The sequence below is a fragment of the Mustelus asterias genome, chromosome 9 (assembly GCF_964213995.1).
Source record: "Mustelus asterias chromosome 9, sMusAst1.hap1.1, whole genome shotgun sequence".
Lineage (NCBI taxonomy): Eukaryota > Metazoa > Chordata > Chondrichthyes > Carcharhiniformes > Triakidae > Mustelus > Mustelus asterias.
Window position 1 is genome coordinate 81,872,438 of NC_135809.1, and position 24,917 is coordinate 81,897,354.

The 24,917-nt window shown below is 39.7% G+C and overlaps 1 protein-coding gene across 12 annotated transcripts in view; it reads left to right on the forward strand.

Moving 5' to 3' along the window:
• The first annotated feature begins 252 nt into the window (after positions 1 to 252).
• The window catches only part of atg13 (ATG13 autophagy related 13 homolog (S. cerevisiae)), an 86,088-nt gene continuing 61,423 nt past the window's right edge, over positions 253 to 24,917 (forward strand). For 6 of the 12 annotated variants that reach the window (XM_078220428.1, XM_078220431.1, XM_078220435.1 and 3 more), the window contains exons 1-9: positions 477 to 601; positions 1,730 to 1,851; positions 8,403 to 8,485; positions 9,794 to 9,874; positions 10,833 to 10,952; positions 16,947 to 16,993; positions 17,312 to 17,452; positions 19,041 to 19,081; positions 21,444 to 21,540. In XM_078220428.1, coding sequence (XP_078076554.1) covers positions 1,806 to 1,851; positions 8,403 to 8,485; positions 9,794 to 9,874; positions 10,833 to 10,952; positions 16,947 to 16,993; positions 17,312 to 17,452; positions 19,041 to 19,081; positions 21,444 to 21,540 — 656 coding nt within the window. In that variant the 5' untranslated portion in view covers positions 477 to 601; positions 1,730 to 1,805. Of the gene's footprint in view, positions 602 to 1,729; positions 1,852 to 8,402; positions 8,486 to 9,793; positions 9,875 to 10,832; positions 10,953 to 16,946; positions 16,994 to 17,311; positions 17,453 to 19,040; positions 19,082 to 21,443; positions 21,541 to 24,917 lie in introns of all 12 variants that reach the window. The other 6 variants (XM_078220434.1, XM_078220433.1, XM_078220438.1 and 3 more) reach the window with 3 other exon arrangements.

The window sequence follows — 24,917 nt, forward strand, 5'->3', positions numbered from 1 at the left end:
GGCAACAAGGCCCGCCAAGGTGTATCCGGGCGACAGGCAAGGAGGCGGTAGTGGAAGGCAATTACTACATTGCAGCCAGCGCAATCTGTAATTGGGGTCAATGCAGTCCTCTGCCTCCCTGGGTAATGTAGGCCTTTCCGGTGCGCAGTGCATGCCGGTGGTTGTAGGCCAAACATAGCAACCAGAAGCTACCCAGCGATTGGCATCCACACATTCGTCGCAGCTGACTGGCGGAAATACAATCCCTACCCTCTTTACAATAGCAATAAGGCACGGCGGTGAAGCAAACATTTATTCGAATGCACTTATTCGCCTCCGTTGTGATTCTGCCGGGCAGCTCTGGGAAGCGATGGCGAATGTGTGTGTCGGATTGAAGCGGCTATGTTTACGGAGCGTGGCGGAGGTAAACAGAGGCTGCGAGGCCGGGGCCGGCGGCGCCACTGGTTTTGTTGTTGGGAACGCGGCTCAGTTTCCCCCCACCCCCCGTTGACAGCGGGTTGGGGGCTAGGCACGGCGGGGGGAGAGCGCCAAGCTATCGCTCCTTCGCCGGGCTGAGGGGCGAGTAGTGGAGCGGGTTACTGTGTCCGCGGGAATGTGAAAGGTAAGTGACCCCGGGTGGGGGGGAGCTGCCTGAGACATCACTCCCTGAGACATCACTCCCTGAGACATCACTCCCTGACTCAGGGTCCCCATTCCACGACTCAGGGTCTTCACTCCACTAAAAATCCCCCTTTTATAAAATATATAGTTTTTTGGCAGTAACGAGGCTTTCACGTTTATTTTCACTTTATTACGTGTTTAATCTTTTTTAAAAGTGTGAGGCTGTGCGTAGAAATTGTTGACTAACTGGGCAGTTCTTTCAATGAACTGGCACAGGCACAGCGGGCCGAATGGCCTACTTTCTCTCTCTCTCTCTCGAAAGTAAACGCAAAATACTGCAGATGCTGGCGATCTGAAAAAATAAACATAAAGTGCTGGGAAAATTCAGCAGGTCAGATAGCATCTTTGTAACCCGAAGAAGAGTCATATTAGATTTGAGAGGTTAACTCCACAGATAATCCACAATGGTTTTATGGTCATTATTAGACTTCCAGACTTTGAATTCAAATTTCACCATCGGCTGTGGTCGGGTCAGACAGTGGTCCCAGGGCATTACCCTGGGTCTCTGGATTACTAGTCCAGTGACAGTACCACCACGCCACAACCTCCCCCATTTGTAGCACTGAGAACACTTTGAAGGATCGCAACATTTTGAAATGTTCTGGAGATTTCTTACCAAGACTGGAAGCAGTGTTTGGGTGTATGTAATGGAGTTTTGCTTAATCAGAACATTTCAGCATATATGTCTTCAGTGAGTTTGAACTTGTCTATGAGGCTGCTTTCTTGTATTTTTATGATACTATGGAATTTCTCTAAATGCAGGCTGTGTCCAAAATTTACATGTTACATGCAAAATGAAGCTAACATAAGCAGGTCAAAGTTTATGATTCAAAAATAACCATGAGTTGTAACTGGAATATGATGTACCACAGGGAACAATCTAGCCTATACTTTGGGTTGATGATTATTATTGTCCGTTGTGTACTCTTGATTTTGGAGACTCAGATGGTCAGTGTGCTGATGGACAATATTTCAGCCTAATTTAGGAAACATATATGCCAATTAAATCTGTAGGTTCGAGCAACAATGTTTAACGTTAACATTAAATTATGTCCACTCTCATTTCAAGATTTTTTGGAAAAAAGTCAAGGTCCTTTTCAGAAAATGATACAACATTGAAGGAGGTCATTTGACCTATTCTACCCATGCTGGATCTGAAAGTTAATCCAACTTCCCTGATCTTTACAAAAAGTAATGCTAATTTTAAGTTCCAATATTTATTCAATTTCCTTTTGAATGTTACTATTGAATCTGCAAATCTGCTTTCCGGAGGTGTGTTCCAGATCATAATTCACTGTGTAACACTTTTTCTCATGTTGCCTCTGGTTATTCTGCCAGTTTCCGTGTGAGGGAATCTTGAACTTGGGGGCACAATTTCAAAATAAGGGGTGTCTCATTTAAGAAAGAGATGAGGAATTTTTGGAATTCTCTATCCCTGAAATTAGTGGAGTGTGGGTCATTGCATATAGTCAAGGCACAGTTAGACAGAATTTTGAACAACAAGGGAATCGAGGGTTATAGGGGAGGGGTGTGGGGAACAGGCAGTAAAGTGGAGTTACGGCTGCAATTATATCAGCCACAATCTTATTGAATGGCAGAGGGCCAGATTTCCAACGACTCCTATTTCTTATGCTCTTAATTTCAGTCTTGGTAGAAATGACCACCATACAATTATTTTGGAGTCAAAGTCCCATCTAATGGGATAGATTCAGATTAGATCTAAAAGCTCAAAACTTTGCATCCATGAGATTCAGTGGATCATCAGCAACAACAGAAATGTACTCGAGCACAAACTGTAACCTCACAGCCCCATCCCTTACTCCTCCATTACCATCATACCAAGAAAGCAACATTGGTTCAATCAATGAGGAGTGTCAGGAGCTTGCACCAGGCATATCTAAATATGAAATACCAGCATGATGAAGCTACAACAAGAAACTGCAAAGATGCTATAGAGCTATGTGATCCTACAAACAATTAATTAGATCCTCCAAACCTTTGCAGTCCTGTGGCATCCAGTCCTAAGTGGTGGTGCATCATTAAACAAATAACAAGAGGAAGAGGCTCCATGAACATCGCTGTCCTCAATGTTGAAGGAGCCCAGTATGTCGGTGCAAATAACAGCTGAAGCATTTGTAATTACCCTCAGCCAAAAGTGCCAAGTAGCTAACCCATCATAGCCTGCTCCTGAGGTCCCCAGCATCAAGATGTCAGTTTTCACAAAAACGCTTTACTCTGTGTGACATCAAGAAGCAGTTGATTACAGCAGAGGTTATGGATTGTGACAAAATTCCAATTATAATGCTGAAGACTCATGCTCCAGAACTAGCTGTTCCCCTGAAACTGATTGCACAATGTTTAGTACCATTTACAGCTCCTCAGATAGACATAGTCCATATATGCATGCAGCAAGGCTTGGACTAAGTGGCAAGTAACATTCATGCCACCCAGGTACCAAGAAATATCGATCGCCAACAAGAGAGAATCTATTATCTACTTTGATGTTCATTGGAATTATCATCCCTCAACCCTTATCATCAACTTCCTGGGGAGTGCTAATGATCAGAAGCTGAGCTGGATCAACAATATAATTATTGTGGCTGCAAAAGCTTGGAATTCTGTGCAAATAACTCCCCACCTTACTCTGCCAATTCTGTCCACCTTCCAGAAGGCACAAGTCAGGAGTATGATGGAATACTCTTCATTTGCCTGGAATAGGACAGCTCCAACAACACTCAAGAAACTCGGCACCATCCAAGACAAAGCAGTTGGCTTGATCACCCCCTCCACACCTTAAGCATTCAGTCCCTCGATTACCAGGGTACAGTGGCAGTAGTGTGGACCATAATGTTGTAGGGAAATATCCCTTTACCAGTGCAGAATAGAAGTTGAGGTCGCAAATCAAGGTTCAAAGCGTGTCTTTATTGTACAATTACTGGGATCCCAGGGAGACCCCCGTAGCCAGCTCAGAAACAGTGGCTTGGCCACGTTGATCTCAATTAAATCACATCAGCGGTGTATCTTTATAGAGTTTCAAATTCGAGCGGGAACATTTGATTATGCATTTTTACAATATGTATAAAGTGGTCTGTCAGTTTAAAAAGTCCCTAGGAAGTTTCATCGATTAGCATTTGTATGGTGTGTGTTCGTGTTAATGGGATTACTTGGTCCTGCCCCGGTGTCTAAATGCGTTTCCCATTATCTTCTCTATGTGTCCTCTTATCTGAATTGATCTTATTGTTTCGTGTCTGTGTTTCCTGCTTGTGAGATTGAGTGTTAATGTCATCCTGTCCTGTTGGATGTCTGGAGTATTTCATTCTAATCTTTTATTCTTATATCTTAGTTTATCAGATTTTTATGTCTGCCTTGGCCGAATTGGTAATATTTCAGTGATAGCTTGGTTTTGATAACCCACTCTATGTCTCGTTTCGTAGGGATCTTGATCGTCCTTGGCCAGTTTAAAATGCAGCTGCGCGCTGTTGCTAGGCAGATTAGGGATCTTCCGTAGTCTTTGAAATTCGCGAGTCTCTCAGCTGTGCAGGGGGGGACCCGATCGAATATCCATCCAGGGGTGCCCCTCTGCATTGTTGGCCCGTTATGAGTGGTGCCAATTAGTCCAATAAGTAAATATGTTTGATGATACAAAATATGGTTTTCTGGAAAATTTCCTCCTTCAATAATATACCTCTCTAGGGCAGCATCTGAAAGAAGTGGAACAATTGGATATTAAAACCGAAAAAGCATTCGCGAAAAGCAAAAATATGCACACACCCTCAGTAGCAACATTGTGCAAATGGGCCATAGATGCACTGAATCAAATTCATCATTTTTAAAATGTGGAATATCGAATGTGCTCAATGATACCAGGGATCAATACTTGTGGAATGATGATGATGCCAAAGTTACTAGTAATGAGTGCAGAGAAGATTTACTAGGATGAGTGACTTGTGACATAGAGATTAAAGAGAAGCTGTAATTATTCTCCTTCAAGTAGAGATTTAATAAATCAATTGATGAAAGGTTCAAAATTGAAAGTTTCCACTGGCAGGATCGTTGCTAATCAAAGGACATATTTTTAAGTTAATTAGAAAAGAACAAGGGGGAAAAAAGTGTAATATTTACGTAATGAGTAATGACCATCTGAAACAGTGATGGAAGCAGATTCAATAACTTTCTAAAGGAAAAGGGTTTATACTTGAAAAGGAAAAAAAGACAGGGATTTGGGGAGGCATCAGGGGAGTGGAACTAAATTATTTTCTTTGAAAAAAGATGCACAGGATTGGTGAGCAGAATGTTGTCCTGTGCAATTATAATTAAAACATCCAAGTGTATGTGTTAATATTCACCAGCTGTGCAGAATAATTGAGAAATCCAAGTTGTTGCAACATGGATAGATGGGAAACTAGGGTTCTCATCAGAAAAGGTGTGAGAAGATTTGATAGAGTTGCTCAAAATCATGAGGGGTTTAAACAGAACAGATAGAATGGTGAAAGGATCATTTGAACAGGATATGGCGCTCGACTCATCGATAGACAGTTCCGACGCGCCACAGCGAAAAACTGCACCGACCTCCTCAGAAAACAAACACGGGACACGGCGGACGGAGTACCCTTTGTCGTCCAGTATTTCCCTGGAGTGGAGAAGCTACGACATCTTCTCCGGAGCCTTCAACATGTCATTGATGAAGACGAACGTTTCGCCAAGGCCATCCCCACACCCCCACTTCTTGCCTTCAAACAACCGCACAACCTCAAACAGACCATTGTCCGCAGCAAACTACCCAGCCTTCAGGAGAACAGTGACCATGACACCACACAACCCTGCCACAGCAACCTCTGCAAGACGTGCTGGATCATCGACACGGATGCCATCATCTCACTTGAGAATATCATCCACCATGTACACGGTACGTACACTTGCAACTCGTTGTCTACCTGACACGCTGCAGGAAAGGATGCCCCGAGGCATGGTAAATTGGGGAGACCACGCAGACACTACGACAATGGATGAATGAACACCGCTCGACAATCACCAGGCAAGTGTTCTCTTTCTGTTGGGGAACACTTCAGCGGTCACGGGCATTCTGCCTCTGATCTTCGGGTAAGCGTTCTCCAAGGCAGCCTTCACGACACACGACAACGCAGAGTCGCTGAGCAGAGACTGATAGCCAAGTTCCGCACACATGAGGACGGCCTCAACCGGGATCTTGGGTTCATGTCACACTATCTGTAACCCCCACGACTTGCCTGGGCTTGCAAAATCTCACTAACTGTCCTGGCTGGAGACAATACACATCTCTTTAACCTGTGCTTAACCCTCTCTCCACTCACATTGTCTGTACCTTTTAAGACTTGATTACCTGTAAAGACTCGCATTCCAACCATTATTTTGTAAATTGGGCTTGTGTCTTTATATGCTCTGTTTGTGAACAGAACTCCCACTCACCTCCGAAAGCTAGTGGCTTGTGCTACCAAATAAACCTGTTGGACTTTAACCTGGTGTTGTGAGACTTCTTACTGTGTTTACCCCAGTCCAACGCCGGCATCTCCACGTCAAAGGGTCAAATAACAGAGGAATAACTATTTAAGGTGATTGGTGAAAGAACTAAAGACAACATGAGGGAATTTTTGGTCGAAGCACCTCAACAATGTATATGTACTTAATGACTGCAATCTTACATTGTCATTTGTAGTTTGTACGTTAAAAATGTTAGAGGCACCCTGATGACAGCTATTTCATTACTGATTCTCTTCAAGCCTCAATAAATGAAGTTCTGCAATGAAATTGGGAAAATAAATATATTTCAATTCTGTATCTCGCTGAAACAGTTGAAAGGATAAGAAAATTGCCATGTTTAATAAAGCTTTGGATTAAATAGATGTAGCCTTCATAAATGACTTTCAAAGCAAGACTGAAAACTCTGTTAGCAAAATACATTTAATCAGAAGTTTGAAGTATAATTTTGATTGCAGTTAGCGATGAAACTAACATTTACAGTACTATTTTCTAAACTAAAGGGAAGTTCTGATGTTGGAGATAATTCATTACTGGCTTTGTAGAGGAGGATAGCATTCAACTACTTCGTAATAAATCATGTGCAGTTTGGCAATTTTCAAGACTATCTTTGGTCAAAAAGCTTATCCCAAACTGGAAAGAAATTAAACCATTAAAGTATAATGGGGTGTAATAAAAGGTTTTGCGATGTTACTTAGGTCAATAATGCAACTGGGCAGACAAATTTAATCAAGGTTTAGAAGAAGGAATAAGCTGTGTAAGTGCAGTACATCAGGAGTTTTGAAACAGTTCAGATGTATGAGCTGACTCTTCGACAAGAGATCATCTCTTGAATTGAATTCTTTATCTATGTCAAACTATTTCTTTGAATTTAATGCTCACCACTACTTTCTTATTCTATGAAAAGACAGCATGTGAAATTGTTTCTTTATATTTCTCAGCCCTTTCTGGCTCACTCTTGCGAGAATGTTGTTAGACATAGTTTATGTAACTTGTAAGTTGATCTGTTGATTGGTTTAATTTTGCGTCAGTTTGAAAATGTTACTGATGTCGTATTGCTATCCTGTTGTGAATAGTATAATGTTGAGCTTTCTTTTATTCATTTTGCTTGGGTCTTTTCCTCAAACATGGTAGGTATTGTGTAGCTCAGCAAGTTACTAATACAGTTAAATGTTTAGTCCATATTATTTCTGCTGTCAGATCTTTGAATCACAACTTGTACAAGGTTCAAAAAGTGGAAAAAAATTAAGCTGCAAAAAGTACTGTAAAAATACTGAGCTGTTAAAAATTTTCAATGTCAGGGGCCAGACAGTGGTGCGAAGTTAATGTTAAGGGAGAGAAACTACTGCAGCCAGAGTGCTTGGAGCAAGAACCTTCATTCGTGTAACATTATTTCACTATTTCATTTATGTGAGAAAAATGTCAGCAATGAGAAAATACCATTCAACCCTTCGAGATCATCACTCTAGTCTTTCAATGTACCCAACACAGCACCCATAGACATTGTGAACATTTGGGAGGTATTTGCAGCTTAGATGCTGAGCTTGAACATTGTTCTACAGCCAAACCAAGCGTTCAAGCCTTGACTATAGCAGATCACCACTTGTACTTTATATTTGCAGTAGGGGGAATAATTACACCTGCAAGGCCAGTAAATCCACCATTGAAGTAAGGGCAGAAAAACAGTTTATCAAAATATAAATAACTGAAAAAATTGATTATGGGAGGAAATTTTCAACTTCTGCTGCAAGTACTGCAAATCCAAAGTTGTGTAGTAAAGCAAAACCATGCAGTGTGAATAACTAAGAGTAGAGGTTTTGAGGAAGGGAGGAAAGAGCAAATTTACTTGTGTCTTCAGTTTTGAAAGTTGATATTTTATGAATTCCAATCTTAGAGGCCTATATCTTTTAGTTTCACTCAGTTATTTTTACCTCCTGTGATATATTATTTTAAATTTTATGCAGTATGCATTAAGTGAAATGTTGCATATGTCCATGGATTGCTGTAAATGAAATTACAGTCCAGTACCTATGAGCAACACTACAGAGAGTAGTGATGCGTCTAATTCAGAAAACAAATCTAATATCTTTGGAAGAGGGAAGCTAGCTTAGATGCTTCTTAAATATTTAATAGCAGCAATCAAAAGTAAATTAGCCATTTTCAATTAGCAACACTGACATTTATTTTTTGCAAAGTGTGATTAAGTTATTTTCTGCTTTACTGTTTAGATTTTTTTCTCACCATGGATGGTGAACTGAGCCCTCAAGATAAGAAGGACCTGGATAAGTTCATTAAGTTTTTTGCCCTGAAGGTACAAATTCTCCGCACGGTATTACACTGATTTATGTTTTTTGAGAAGAGTGACAACTTCTATGTTAAGGGAGAGAGCTTTAAATTTACATAAGACCTCTACTTTGTCCATTGATCCAGTCAAGCTAAGTAAACCTTAGCTGTAGCTTTGAATTCAGGTATATTCCCACTTCCCTAGCAATGTACCACAAATATCACAGAATTTACTTTTATTCTAACCTTCACTCAACTTTCTGTCCCATGTTCTAGAAGCTACCTTTTTAATATTCCTTCTTTACAGAACAACATGCATAAAGAGGTTTAAATGCCCACTTGTAATAAACCATTTTGTTGTTATAAACTAAGATATAAAACTCTTCAGTGCCAAATATTACCACGTAGACCAATTACTTGCAGCTTTAAACAACTAATCTCTTTAGCTCAAATTAAATCCTAGCATTAAGTACAATATTCAACAAACAGTGCAAGTACAATATATGTTTACATACAGTGCAAAAGTGTGCCCCAAGACATTTAGATTATCAGAAAAGCTCCAAATTGAAGACTAAAATGTTTTTAATTGAATGACCAGGTTCTGTTTCTGAACAATAAATTGATCTGTTTTCATCACTTTTTGCTTGAAGTATTTTTACCCTCAAACAAAATCTGTTCCGAGACTTCTTGTGACACGATCAACTACTCCACAAAAGAACAGACTTGTTTCAAACCTCCTGCTTTTAATCCAGTTAGCATTAAAGCCAACATTTCTATTAACTCTTCTTTTCAGATGTTGATGTTTTCAGAAAGCTGAAATAATATTTCATACATCTTCACAGTCACAATAGAAAAACATTTGAATAATAGACACTACGATGATTAAAAACTCTTTACATTTCTTGATTAATCATTACAATGTGCAATACAGCAGCTGCTTGGCTACACATGGTGGAACATGATAAACTGAAACCTCTTTCATTTGTACCTCCTGCCTAATTTTGCTGTAACTAGGTGATCCATGATTCGTGTGAAAAATTTAAACCTATAGCTCTTGATTATTCATTTGTTGGTGTACATCTTTTCAATTTTTATATTAAATTAAGTTTTGTGGAGAGAGGAAGTAAAAACAAAACAGTTTTTATTCATTTTCCTATTTTCTCTCTCCCAACTAACTTCAGTAGGAGTCAAATATTTTAAATTACTTTGCTTCTAAATTATTGCAAAGGTTAGATTAATAAATAAAACTTAGTGTTGCTATGATGGAGGTAAAGAAATTAAGATATGCTTGGTGATTCTTGTGTCTTAATTAAACCATTGAATGAATATTTTACAGACTGTCCAAGTAATTGTGCAAGCACGGCTCGGAGAAAAGATATGCACTCGTTCATCCTCTTCTCCTACAGGCTCAGACTGGGTAAGAAAACTAGCCTCACACCCACATTTCTGCCCTCCTCTCCTGAAGATGCTGACTCTTGTTGAGTTGTAGTACCACAAGTTTCAGCTGTCCATCATGATCTTGCACAAACGCTTCAAGTATGAGTCCAGGCCAAATGTCTTGGCAAATTACTGACCTGATGTGTTAGGGTCGCCTTGCAACCAAGCCTCCTGGTGTTCTCATCCACTATTGACGTGTACTTTTCAGCAGCTGGTCCTGGATAGCAATCAGATCAGAAACTTTGTTTTTTTTCCTCTCCCTGCAACTTCCCTAGCCCAGGGTCACCTTACTATCTTGTTTTTTATTTATAATTATTATACATATATCTTTCAATTTTTAAATAAATAAAATCATGAGGGACCAAATTTTAAATGCTAGCAACTTTTTAAAAAATATCATTGTGTGGTCTATAACTTGTGCTCAATGAAATGCTCTACTAAAACTAAGGCCAGAAATATAAGACGGTCAATAATAAATCCAATGAGGATTACAGGAGAAACCTCTGTCCACACTTTGTGTGGAGTTTGCATGTTCTCCCCATTTCTGCATGGATTTCCTTGGGGTGCTCCAGTTTCATCCTACATGCCAAAGATGTGCGGATTAGGTTGATTGGCCATGCTAATCTCCCTTCGTGTCAGGGAGGTTAGCAGGGTAAATACATGGGGTTAAGGGGATAGAGCTTGGGTAGGATCCTTGTCTGTGATGGGCTGAATGGCCTCTTTCTGCACTGCAGTGATTCTATGATGAGAAATATGACATGCATGTTTACTTTTTATAAAAATAAGATCTCTGTCCTAACATTTTTAAATCTAAGAATGTTATAGAAGATTTATAATCATGAATGATAACTTGAATGGATTTGAAGAAACCAAAATGAATCTAGTTATAACATATTATTGAACTGTGTTGGCAAACAGTACTGTGTTTCCTCCTGCAGTTTAACCTTGCAATAAAGGACATACCTGAAGTCACCCATGAGGCTAAGAAGGCACTGGCAGGGCAACTTCCAGGAATTGGTCGGTCGATGTGTGTAGAAATTTCTCTCAAGACATCTGAGGTATAGCTTCTAATTTAATTTATTGGCACATTAATATTTTTTTTCCCAAGCTTTTTTTATAATTCCTTGACTATCAATCTTTCCTGAGTATCTGTACTGAGCTGCAATTTGATTATCTAATGAATTTAGTTATTTGCCAGAAGGAGGGTAATTGTGTTCCATTTTGACAGACAATTGAGATTTCATTCCTCGCAGCAGCTGTGATGCCTGGAGCTTTCCATGGTCTAAATTTTCACCTGGCTTGCTTGCAGTTTTGCTGTCAATACTGTAAGATTTGTTCCTGCCCTTCCCTGAAATTGCTGATTTGTAACATCCAATTCCACAGACACCAACAATTTTTATATCTGTGATTCCTATGCAACCCACAGTCTTGCATTCTAGGGCTACATTCAATCTCCCCGATGGAACTGCAGTAGCAGTTGATTCTTTCATGATCCCGCCATGTCACCTTTGGTGCACCTAAATATCTCAATGAGCTTGTTCTTTAAAATTTGGTGTCAGAATGCCTTCAGTAAGTTATCGAACTTGAAGCCATCAGGCCACATTTGCTTTCCAGGTCTTGGTAATCCTGCCCTTTAAAATGCAGGTAAATGTGTTCTGTTTTTCGCTTTTCTCCTGTTTTAATTTTGGATAATGCTGTACTTTTCTCCATCAGTTCATGTGCACTTCCATGCCACTTTCATCTTTACCTCTGTTTCAAGTTGTCATTACATCACCTTTTCCTCCTCAAGCTTGCAACATTGATTCTCATCCTTGTGTTGATTACTTTTAGCCTCCAGCTTCAGAACTTCCAATAGATATGCACATTCTTTGTATTTTCCCTCTGCAGCAAACCATGATAATTTTAGCTTTCTGCTGGGTCTTTTGAAACCCTTCACATGTTTTTAATAACTGCTGATGCTTCTAATATTTTACTTGGATTGAAAAGTTTAAATTGCTTGTATCTTGCAAGTGATTTTGTAATTTACCGGGGTTGCTTTTTGAACATTTTATCTCCACGTGCTTTCTCCTGGTTCAATAGCAAAGACCACTTCATTACATGAGTTCTCTTTGCCCATGAGCTAGACTATACCGTTACCTATCTAATATCCAGATAATACCAAGCCCAATTGTCAAACAGAAACCCACATCACCGTTGCAAGTGTCTCTGATAAATGCAGTTTTGGAAAGTGTGGACTTAACATTCCATCAACTATGGTTTACACAATAAACTAGCAAACATTAAGTGTGAGATAGTTAAGTGTCCAGTTGCAAAGTCAAACAGCAGATTTGCAGTAATTACTGGCCTTATCCTCTTGAAATAGATATCAATGATAAGCAGTCATGTATGCACAAAAACTAATACAAAAGATACAAAAATTGATAACCCTGCATGGAGGCTACTGAGACTCTTGTTTGCCCATCTCTGTCTCTGAAGGCATCAGATGCCTTGCTCAATTGCAGCAAGTCAATCCAAGGTACGCTTTCAAAGTGATTAAAAGACTCCCAGGAATAAAGATAATTAAAAATGTAACTCAACCTAAAAATATACTATTTAAAGACTTCAAATATGTGCTTTGAAATCACTTTTTGATCCAAATTGAATTACTCTTTTCTGAGAACAAGACAATTGGTTCTGAACAGTGCTGAAGATCCAGGAGGTATTGCCTCATCAAAGACTACCCTCTCGATATTGCTGGAACAATTTAGTTGCTATAAATTAGTAACAGTACTTTGGAAACAATGAACAAAGCAGGCAGTTAAACGTTTCCTTGTTAATGCCTTTAAAATTATCTTTCACCTACTTGATCATAAGTATTTTTTTGAAACCTGAGAAGGCACTGACACTAGCTTTTTTTAAAACTAGCTAACAGTCTCTTATACAAAGATATTAAAGTAAGTATATTTCCCATACATTACAACACTGACTAAACTTCGGGAGTATGTAATTGACTGTGAAGTTCTTTGGGATGTCCTGAGGATATGAAAGAAGATGTACGGATCGCATTTCTTATATTAGAAACCTTAAATGGATTACTTGTGCTTTGTCGTTGGTGGAAGGACGTTGGGGAGTCGGGAGGTGATTCACTCACTGCAGAATTCTCAGCCTCTGACCTGCTCTTGTAAGAGTTTTAACAACACCAGGTTAAAGTCCAACAGGTTTATTTAACCTGGACTTTAACCTGGTGTTGTTAAAACTCTTACTGTGTTCACCCCAGTCCAACGCCGGCATCTCCACATCATGACTGCTCTTGTAACCACAGGAATTATGTTATAGGTCCAGTTAATTTTCTATCAGTGATGACCCCAAGATGTTGATGGTGGGCTATGCCTAGTGTTTAAACTCACTCTGGTTGAAGTGGCATTTGTGTGGCATGAATGTTACTTGACACTTGTTAGCCCAAGCTTGAATGTTATCCAGGTCTTACTGTATGCAGTGTGAACTGTTTCATTATCTGAGTAATAACAATTGAATCATCGATGACCATTCCCACTTCTAACCTTGTGATAGAAGGAAGGTCATTGCTGAAGGTGACTGGGCTTTGGACCCTGTCCTGAGGAACTCCTGCAGTGATATCCTGGGGCTGAACTGATTGTCCTCCAACCATCTTCTTTCCTCCTTTTGGTGTGACACCAAGCCAATAGAAAGCAGAGGAGTCAAGGGTGCCTTGCCAAATTTATTTAAAATCACAATAGGATAGGAGAGAGCAAATAGATATAGGCAATTTTCAGTGAATAGGGGGTTCAGAAGACTATGGGGAGATAAATGCAAAATTTGAGACAGAGAGCAGTAGAAAGCTATTTTTTTAACGGAGCAGTGTGATGTGGAATGCATGACTGGAGTTTGTAACTTCTGCAAAGTACATGTCAACTTATGTTGTCAAAGATTATAGACCATGCATACTACTCAGCAAGCACTTGTCATGTTGACTGAACTAAATTGGCAGCATACTGAAATCTGTAATTGTGAGAACATTGAAAGGAGGTTGAGTAGGACTCGGCATTTTCACTCAAGCAATAGGTAAAACCATGCAAAGCTCTGCATTCCTATCACATCCAATTCTGAATGATAGTGGATAATTGAACAATTAATGCGAAGGGGAAGAAGGTCATGAACATACCCATCTTCAATGATGGTGAAGTCCGGCATGTGAGTGCAAATGTTAAGGCTGACATGTTTGGAATCATCCTCAGCCAGAAATGCTGATTTGCATAATTTATCTTGAACTCCCCATGACGTTAGTCCACACCCCCAACCCATCACAGAAGCCAGACTTCAGCCAATTTGAGTCACTCCCAAGTTATTGTTACAGGCATCAGAAATGGGAAAAACAGTAAACTTGCGTTTTAGAAAATGAAAGCCAGGCCATTGGAGTTGGAAACTACAGTTCTCGATGGGCTTCAGCAGTCTCTGCAGATGTGCCGGCACATTTTCCTTTGGCGTCTGTGCACATGCCAGCTGGAGATTGATAGCACATGTATTGTTGGAGCATATTCTCTTTGTCAGGCTCGGAACTGACCCTGCACAGGAGGACAAACGAAAACAAAAGTGCAATGGAGCTGAAAGGAGATCAAATGGCTCAGAAGAGAATGCAATTCTGCATTCTGCAAAAGGTGCCAGAAGAAGCTGGATGAGTGTGTGAGCTTTGGGAGCAGGCCTCAAAGAAAATGAGAGAGTCTCATTCAGGAGTTGGACAGCAAAAGGTCCCAAGATGACAGTTAAGTCAAAGAATGAGGACAGAAATCTGGAACCAATCCTGTTCAGTGAAATTAAAGTAAGGAGCCGAGATAAAGGCTCCAAATTAAACAAAGAAAAGGGAGAAGGATGTAGGTAAAGTGGCCTTGTGACAACCGGGAGCCAGAGATTGGTGACGACTTACCACGGGTGTGTGAAGCATGGCTGAGTACCTGAGAATGCGTGGGAAAGGTGAAGCTTGAATGCGCATGGTAATCCAGTGGAGAGGAGCATCAGAAAAAGAGATCGAAATCCTGGAGATTGATCCTTGTTGGAGACGTCCAGGAGTAAACATGTTCTACAAATGTAGAGAATTGAAACCGTTGTGTGAAAGACAGAGTTTTTGTGAGATCAGTTGGCTCATAGTGTGACAAGCATCTGGGATGGGGGCCATGGAAGTTGTTTTGGTGGCCACTTTCGCTTAGTTTCAGAATGTGGTGTGTCTGACCATAGTTCACCTACAGCGGACTGTAAACTTAGTGTGAACAGTTACAAAAAAGCATTTCTAACTTGTGTTATACTTACAAATCTATTTATCTGTAAAATTGTGGATGAAGGAGTGTAGGAAAATAGTTATTTTTCTTGTTTAATAAATGTTTTCTTTTTTAATTTCATTGGACTCCTGTAATTCTGTTCAGTAGCTGCCCTCCACATTTCTAAACAAGAAATAAAAGTTAGAATCTATCAAGCCAGGTTCCACCTGGGATCTTACTTTCCAGTAGTAATATCAGTTGGGATCTTGACATTGTCAAGATATAGCTCAGTGCACTTGGTACAGCAAAGGCTATGGGCACTGTTACTATCCCAGTTGTGTTGCTGAATCCTTGAGCCCCAAGGAAAGCTGCATTATTAGCCACATTGCTCCAATACCACTTCACTGACATCTACCTGATAAAGTTCAAAATTGCCCAGGTATGTCGTGTCTGTAGAAAGCAGGACAAATCCAATCTGACCAGTTACTACCCATTTTGTCTCCTTCAGTCATCAGCAAAATGATGAATGGGAATCACCAACACCCCTATCAAATGGCATCACCAATAACCTGCCTACCAGTGCTCTGTTTGGGCTCTGCCTGCACCATTTTGCTCAACCTCTTTATAGTCTTGGTCCAAACATGAATGAATGACTGCCTTTGATGTTAAGGCAACATTTGACCATGTGTGACATTGACTCGTGTCATATCTGACACAGCAGTGTAGTGGTAATGTCACTAGGCAAGTAATCTAGAGACCCAGACTAATACTCCACAGTAGCTGATGGAATTAAAATTTAATTAACAAATCTGAAATATAAAACTAGTCCCAGCAGCAGTGACCATGACAGCTGTTGTCAATTGTTGTAAGACCCATCTGGTCTACTAATGTCCTTTTTAGGGAAGGAAATCTGCCATTCTTGCCCGGTCTGGACTTCAGATCCTCAACAATCTGGCTGACTCTTAACTGCCACGCAAGTGAAATTAGAGATGGACATCAATTGCTGACCTTGCCAGTGACGCCCACATCCTATGAAAGAAAAACAAAACACATGAAGTGGATTGAGGATGTTTGGAGCCAATCTTTATAACTTCTGGTCATTATAGTAGGTGTTCCTCGGAAGCATCCTGAGCTGAACCATCTTCAGACACCAATGAGAATGGTAACACTTCCACCTCCAAGTCTTGCACATGTTTATCATTCGTTCATCATCATTAGATCAGTATCTTGGAGTTCCCTACCTAATGCCATCATGGGAACACTATTCCCACAAGCGCTGCAGCAGTTCAGAGTCTACCACCAATGTCTGAGAGCTGCAAGGAATGGATATTAAATGCAGTCCTGTTATTACCTCTCAAGATGCTACTGCTTGCTCATCTAAAGGACGAGCTCAGACAGTAATAATGAAAATAGATCATAATTACAACCTAGTATAAATAATAAAGGCCATGTTGTCTTTATGCAAAATTAGATAATCATTGAAAGTTTATTTTAAGTCACTATACACTTCAGCTTTGAGATGGTAGCAAATATCACATCTTTAATGCTCAACAGACTTTGTTTGTTTGTTTGAAAACATACATTTTTTTCTTAAAATCTCTGCCGTATTTCCTCCTTTTAAGATGCTGCTTAAAACCTACTTCTTTGACCAAGCTTCTGGTTATCTGCCCTAAATTTTTTATGGCATAGTATCAAATTTTGTTTAGTAACAATTCTGTGATGTTCCTCTGGGACATTTTACTACAATGCATGTTGTTGCTCTCGTATCTGTCAATTCCATTTTTCTTCTTGTATGTTTTGTGCCAGGGGGATTCTATGGAACTGGAAACATGGTGTTTGGAAATGAATGAAAAGTAAGTTTGCTCCTTTAGAGAATATCTTCACTTTAAGTAACATTTTCTATTCATGAATCACAGGGAGGATGAGAGCCGATGTCTGTTTCCTGAGTTGCATTTAATATTCATAATATTGCAGTATTGATAGTTCCAAGTTGCTCATTTTAATGTGGATGGAAGTTACTTCACAAGCCTAATTTAAAATCCTGGCGATCAGATTTCTGTCAGTTTGTTTTAGATATTTTACTGCAAGTAACAAAGGCAACAGAAATGCTTCATGTTGGACTGACTTGTTATTTCTAAGATCTTGAACTCTCTCTGTTTTTGTTTGTTCAGATGTGATAAAGAAATTAAGGTTTCCTACACCGTCTACAACAGACTGTCTTTGCTACTGAAGTCGCTTCTTGCAATCACAAGGGTGACACCTGCATATAAACTATCCAGAAAGCAGGGACATGACTATGTAATCCTATACAGGTAAAAAAAAAAGTAATTCTCTAGCTGTTTATGGTATCCTAATTTTGTTACTTTCTTCAAACAATGTGCTGCAAGTTTTTAATATATTTCACTTAAAAATGAACATATAGAAAGATGAGTTTTACTTTCTTTAAGATTTATCCTCCAGAGGTGGGTCTCAGGGGCAAGGCTGGCATTTATTGCCTATCCTGACATTTGAGAGACTTGCTAGGCACTTCAGAAAGCCAAATTGGCATTGGAAATATATAAGCCAAACTGAGAATGGCCGACATGGTCCCTTCTCTCAAAAGACAATAGTGAACCAATTGGATATTTGCAATGATATTCCAGCTTCTTACTCACTTCTTCTAGTAATGCCTACTGAATTTTAAGTTATGAAACTACCAAGTGGGAGTCAAGATCTTGTCTTGTGAGTTCTTAATCTAGACATCAGTATGACTTGTTCAATAATGTAACCACTATGATTGGATGCAGTGGATTTGAAAGCCCCTCTGACCTGTGCTTCAACCCACCACAGATGAATGGGACAATTATATTAGCTTCCTGTCAGGTTTGGGATCAATGTAAAATTTGTTCTGGTATTCACAGCACCACTCCTCTCTTCAAGAACCAGAGACTACAGCAGGAATTTGGTACTAAATTTAGCATCTTACACAGGCCACAGGAATGGGTTATTTCAAAATGAGGATAGAATGCCAAAGGAGTTGAAGGGAATGCCATATGGGAGAAAATGCCTTTGAAATGTCAAAAAATCCAAAACTGAATGAAATTTATTTTGTGTGCTGCATGAAGAGTAAATATTTTAACCATTGTCCAAACAGCTGTTAGGGGCCAGCCATGACAGGTATCGTCACCAGAAAAGACTTGGCCAAATTATGTATCTGGCAGATCTGTCTTTGAATTATAGAATCCCTACAGTGCAGAAGGGGGCAATTCGGCCCATTGAGCCTGCAATCCCCATAATCTCACATATTATTTACACTGCAAATCCCCCTGACACGAAGGGGCAATTTAGCATGGTCAATTCACCTAACCTATACATTTTTGGATTGTGGGAGGAAACTGGAACACCCGGAAGAAATCCACGCAGACACGGGGAGAACGTGCAAACTCCACACAGGCAGTCACCGGAGGTTGGAATTGAACCCCGGTTCCTGGCATGGTGATGCAGCAGTGCTAACCACTGTGCCATCCAACTTTGGCTGTCTCTATCATAGCAAGTAGACACCTGCATCCTTCTGCAACAAGACTACTTCGTTCCATGCTTGAACTTTAATCTCACTTAGTGCAAATCTTGCACTTTAACATTTGAGCACCTAGATGGCTAGTTGCTACTAATGTAGCCCTAAGTGGACCAGTTGAAGCCATCAGTCAAGAGAGAGCATTTCCATCATTGTTGTCCTGGACTGCTTTTACATATTTGCAACAATCCAATATTGTGCATGTAGAAAATAACCTTTCTTTATATGGGAGGTGAAGGACTTACCACAAAGTATTTTTTCCATTTCTCTAACTTCCTCAATTTCCTTAAACATGATGACTAAGAGGTTAACTGAGATTTATGTCTTATTTGTTTTCAATTTTCTAGAATATATTTTGGAGAAGTGCAGCTGAATGGCCTTGGTGAAGGTATGTTAATTTTTATATCTACCAGTGAAATTAAAAGACTCACTGCTCAATTTTTTTCCATCTGTCCCTAAACTGAGAAATTGCAGAATTAGATATATTTTTTAATCTGCTCTTGCACGCTCCCTGATATCCACTGCTGTGAAAAACCAGCCCTGGTTTCTGATTGTCCTTCAGAAGGACAATCAAAAATGTCATTTTCTATTCAATTACCTAATGTTAATTCTTCAACAATTGTCTTCAGTGAAATGTTGTAATACTGAAGGTGGTATGGAAGAAGCATTGGTATCACCCCAAAATCCACCAAAGTAATGGTACGCTAACCCCACAGTGGGGTTTGAACTCTCAACCTTTGTGTTGTGGTCCAGATGCTCCTTGTACCCATTTAATCATAGAATCATAGAAACCCCACAGTGCAGAAGGAGGCCATTCGGCCCATCGAGTCTGCACCGACCACAATCCCACCCAGGCCCTACCCCCACATATTTACCCGCTAATCCCTCTAACCTAGAGGACTCTAAGGGGCAATTTATAACCTGGCCAATCAACCTAACCTGCACATCTTTGGACTGTGGGAGGAAACCGGAGCACCCGGAGGAAACCCACGCAGATACGAGGAGAATGTGCAAACTCCACACAGACAGTGACCCGAGCCGGGAATCGAACCCGGGACCCTGGAGCTGTGAAGCAGCAGTGCTAACCACTGTGCTACCGTGCCGCCCCATTTTTGGGGTTACAGGATAAATAAACACAAAATTGGAATTTTGTGTAAAGTATGTTCTTTTTTATGCTTTAAAGTAGACCTATCATGTTCAAAATTCCAAGCTGCATTCCAGCATCTCCAATTTTGGCAAATTGATATTATGTGAAGGTTCTTAGATGAGTAAAGTGGAGGAGGATCCTTGCACATAATTTCTGCTGGCCCAGTAATACAAAAGCAAAATACTGCCAAGACCGACAATTGAAACAAAAACAGGCTGCTGGAAATACTCAGCGAGTTGAGCAAAACCTGTGGAGAAAGAAAGAGTTATTGGTTCAAGTCGATTACCTTTCATCATAACTGGAAAACGTTATGTATACAACAGGTTTTAAGCAAGTACAGAAACAGGAAAAGTTAGTGCAGGGCTCGTGGATGAACGAAAGGGAAGGTCTGTAATAGAGTAGCAGGCGGGAGAGATTAAATGACAAAAGGGATGATACTGCGGCACAAGGGGGTGGGTTACAGGATAAATAAACACAAAATTGTTCCAGAGGTGGTGTAAATGGGAAAATGTAAAATTTAATGGTAACATTGTTCCTAATTGTTGGTGTCATTGCTACAAATGTTAAGGTTGTTCTTCAATACATTGTTAAAATTTCTTTGCCCACCTGGCGAAAACTTAAATACAGGATCTGCTGGGGAACAGATGGTTATCTATTTGAGCAACATATTCCATTCAGTGGAGCAACTCCTTTATCAGCATTGTCTCAGTATGCATTGATGTTTCACATTTCAGCACTTCATAATTGTTAAAGTGCATTTTGATATACATTTTACATAGTCAAAGTTTCAGAAATTGTCAGCAGTTCATTATACATAAACTAATAATTGTAGCAAGTATTCCAAGGAATTGAGTGTCGAATAATTGCTTTCATGATGAGGAAGCAACATCCAACATCGTTTATCTCCTTACTGGAGGACCTTTCCATTCAAGCGCAATTGACGCAACACCACCTTGCTTTTCACCATCCAAGACCTTAAACACTCATTCAAGGTGAAACGGTGCTTTGCTTGTACTTTCAATTTAGCGTACTGTATTTGCTGCTCAGGGAGAGGTGGTCTCTACTTTGGGGAGATCAAATGTAGGTTGAATGACCACTTTGGAATACCTCCATTCAGTCTGCAGATGGAGTCCCATACTTCCAGTCACCTGTCATTTTAATTCTCCAATTCACTCGCACACTGACCTTTCTGTTCTCGACTCCCTACACTATTCCACTGAAGCACGACAGCATCTCCTCTTTCAACTGGGCACTTTACAGTTTCTGTACCTAGCATTGACTTCAGCAGTTTCAAATCATAACCTGCATCTCAGTTTTGTTTTGCTTTTAGTGATTATTTTTCTTTTCACATTTACACTACCTCTAGGCATAACTTTTTTGTTTCTTGTTTCATTGCCATTTTTTACCGTGCAACACCAATCCCTTTGGTCATTTAATCTCTTGCCTTCCACTCTGTCGAAGATTTTCCCTTTTGTTTTTTCCTTTCCCTGCCTTACCTAAAAACTGTTAGAGCTTAAAGTACTCTCAGTTCTGACAAACCTTAAATTGTAATGCAGCATTAATCTTGAAACCATTTCCATTTCTCTCTCTCTCTGTCTCTCAGGTTTTCAGACTGTACGGGTTGGAATGGTTGGAACCCCTGTCGGCACTATCACACTATCATGTGCATACCGGACTAACTTGGCTTTCATGTCTGGCAGGTAAAGTGTGGGTACTGTCTTGAGTTTTGTACTGGCAGAGCTGCAGTGAGCATGGTTAGGCTAAAACTATTCAACTGGTTTCACAATTCCTAAATTTTGGGAATGGAGGTTCATGAAAGGTTGAATGATTTTGTGATACTCATGTTCCAATTACTTGAGGTTTATATAGTAATTCTGTGGAGCATAATATATATTTTTCAATCGAACATGCGATTTCGCAAAAGAAACAGAACAATTTGCAGTATAACCATTAGGGTGTTACAATTGGTTTCATGATAACAATCAGCCAGTGTTGTGCTCCTGGTGACTCCTGCTGAAAATGTATGCATGTACATGTGAGGTATTGACAGGGTTTTGCTGTGATATGGTGCCCTGTGCTGTTGAATAGAATGTCAGTATTCACTGTTCAACTGCGCATTCATGAACGATGGTTACCAAGGTCAGATACTGGAGGGCTTGCCTGCCCCGTGGAATTTTATCTCAAAAGTAGTCTGCATCTTCATTGCAAGATGCAAGAAAGAGGGGAATTTGAAAGGATGGGGCCGAGAAAAAACATGTTCCCAATCCCTCAAAAAATATTTGTGTATAACTTGTTACATCAATCAAAGTACTGGTTAAAGGTTGCACAAACTTGATATGTATGAGATTTTTATGATCTTACATACACAGAATAGATGTTTTGAGAAATGTCAATGTTTTATTGCATTAAAGATCTTGCTTTTTAAAAGTGTAGATGTGAATTTAAGAATCTGCAATCTTTTGGTCATAAAGTTGGATTTTGGGTATAGGTTAGAAGCACTTCACTTTTCAGGAACTAAATTATATTATAGGAAAAGTTTGCAGTATTGTTTGCTATCAACTTAATTCAATAGTGTTCTTGCTGAATTAAATTTCACCAACAAATATGTGCTGTTGGCACTGCAACAGATCTGGTGGAATGAGCATTGATGTGGAGATGCCGGCGTTGGACTGGGGCAAACACAGTAAGAAGTCTCACAACACCAGGTTAAAGTCCAACAGGTTTATTTGGTAGCACAAGGCGCCAGCTTTCAGAGCGCTGCTTCTTACCCACCTGATGAAGGAGCAGTGCTCCGAAAGCGAGAGGTTTGTGCTACCAAATACACCTGTTGGACTTTAACCTGATGTTGTGAGACTTTTTACTGTGGAATGAGCATTATCCAGGGTACCACCTGAGATAAAGTGACTGAGTTATGATGAAACACTTAATATCTGTCTGAGTTGCATCTGCCATGTAGTGTATAAATTATAGTTTATATTTTGACTGTAATTTGTCTGTTAATCCATGTTGAACTCGTGTTGATTTATGATTTTAGAGTAGAGATGATTATTTAAAGTTTAAGTTGTTTGGTTATTGTATGGTTTTTAAAAAAATTGTTTTTAACCATGAAATCTTGTGGTTTCATTCTTCCAGTCAATAACTGGGATTTTGGATTTTTATAAAAAATGTTATTGGTCTCTCCCGAAGTCGTAACAGCACTGACATGGAACAACAGCACGTTGCTCCAGGGTATGAGATGAATATAAATATTGGTTGCTGTAGAGACTTGTATCTTTGTAGGTAAAATATCAACAACATTTGTACTGATCAGAAATTATCATTCTAAAGTTCAGTGTAATTTTAGAAATTTCTGAAGTGATAGTCATTTTATTTGATATCTTTTAGTTTTGTATTGCATGATCAGTTATTTTAAAGTATTCTGCTTAATGGGACTAAATTATTTTTTCCTACAGTGTGGTCCACATGGCATTTTGCACTTCATTTTTCTTGGGTAATTTGGAAACTGATTTGATGGTTTGCAACAGATCCTATCACGAATTCTAATCCATTCTCAATTAGATAACATTTTTCTCTGCCCTATTCGGGTACCCGTATTATTTCCATTTAATTACTCAGGCCGAAAGCACAATATTGAACAGTTAATCGTCTGCCTAGTCAACTCAGTACATTAACGTGTAATTTACGTCCCTATTTGGGAGGTAAAGATATTCTGGTATGAAAGATAATCCAATAATTCATTTTCCAGTTCATATGGGATGAATTTTAACTGATATGGGTTTGGGATTATATCAGGAAGTTGGTTCTAATGCTCCGACTTCTACGTTAAACTGCAGCAAGTTGAGCTGCTTGCGTGCAAATGTCTGGAGAGTCAGGTTGTCACTTTCAATATGTTCTTCACTCAATTACCACAATATAAACATGCCTTTTGGAATTTAATTGGGAGTGCATTGATTTCCCAGGTTTCTGGAACTTATCAGCGAGAGCAAGGAGAGAATCTTTGTGAGGGATCTGAAGACATGACTGGAAAATAAAATATAAGTACTGAAGCCCCACAACTGATTTCTTGCTTGATTTTGTGAAAGGCTTTGTTCAAAGTGTTAGTGCTGGAAAGTTACTTTCACAACCTGAGGGTTGTACATCTGATCTTCACTTTGGACTTGTGATCTATCAGATCAGCATTGGTACTGCTTATGCTGCTTTACTTTGGATCTCAAAGGGCCAAGGTGACCAGCAGGAGCAGTAAAAGTCTGCTTGCAGGCTACTGCTGCTCCACAGGAGGGAGGGTGTCAGGAAACAGAGGTAGTTTTAAGTATTTGTATTCAAAAAGGTATAGTTTTCAGTAAGTTTAATTTTGTGTTTCTGTATTTGAAAGGGTTTTTGACTTCAGTTTGCATTGTAATGAAGGTTTACAACATGAAAGCAAATGGGACTTAAATCAAAACTAGGCTTTTGCAACCAGGAGCCACCCCAGGACAGAGAGAACTTCTGAGCTATTTGTAAGCTGACGCCAGGAAAAGCTGGACCCAAGACAACGATCTGTAGAGAGAGATTTCCTAAAAGAGCAAGAGAAAAATCTCAGAAATGTGTCAGCAAGAAAGTTAAGTCAAAGAAACAAAGAACAGGAAGTTGAACAAGGTCCTAGTCAGGGAAATTCAAATAAAATGCAGAGAAAGGGCTTTAAATTGAAGAGACAGCTGCAGGAACCAGTCTTAAAGTTGGCTCGGTGAGGAGCCAAATAACGGAGGTAATCTGAATTTTGGTAATGCCTTAATGCAACCTATGAAGCAACGGTATTCTGTTGAATGGCTTGGCTTGGTATTGAGAGATTGTGTGACAGCTTGAATGCACATGGCGATCTGAGAGAAAAGGTTGGAATATTGAGAGGAGAGTTTGAAATCCTGGAGATGGATTCTTGGTGAAGGCATTGTTTGGGAAAAGATCCCAAGGCGTGCTGTTTGAGAGTGGAGTTTGGAAGCACTTGCATGAAAATCAGAGTTCCAGTGAGACCAGTTGGCTTACAGTGTAACAAGCATCTCGAGGGATTTGATGAGAAACCCAAAGAAGATGTTTTGGATGG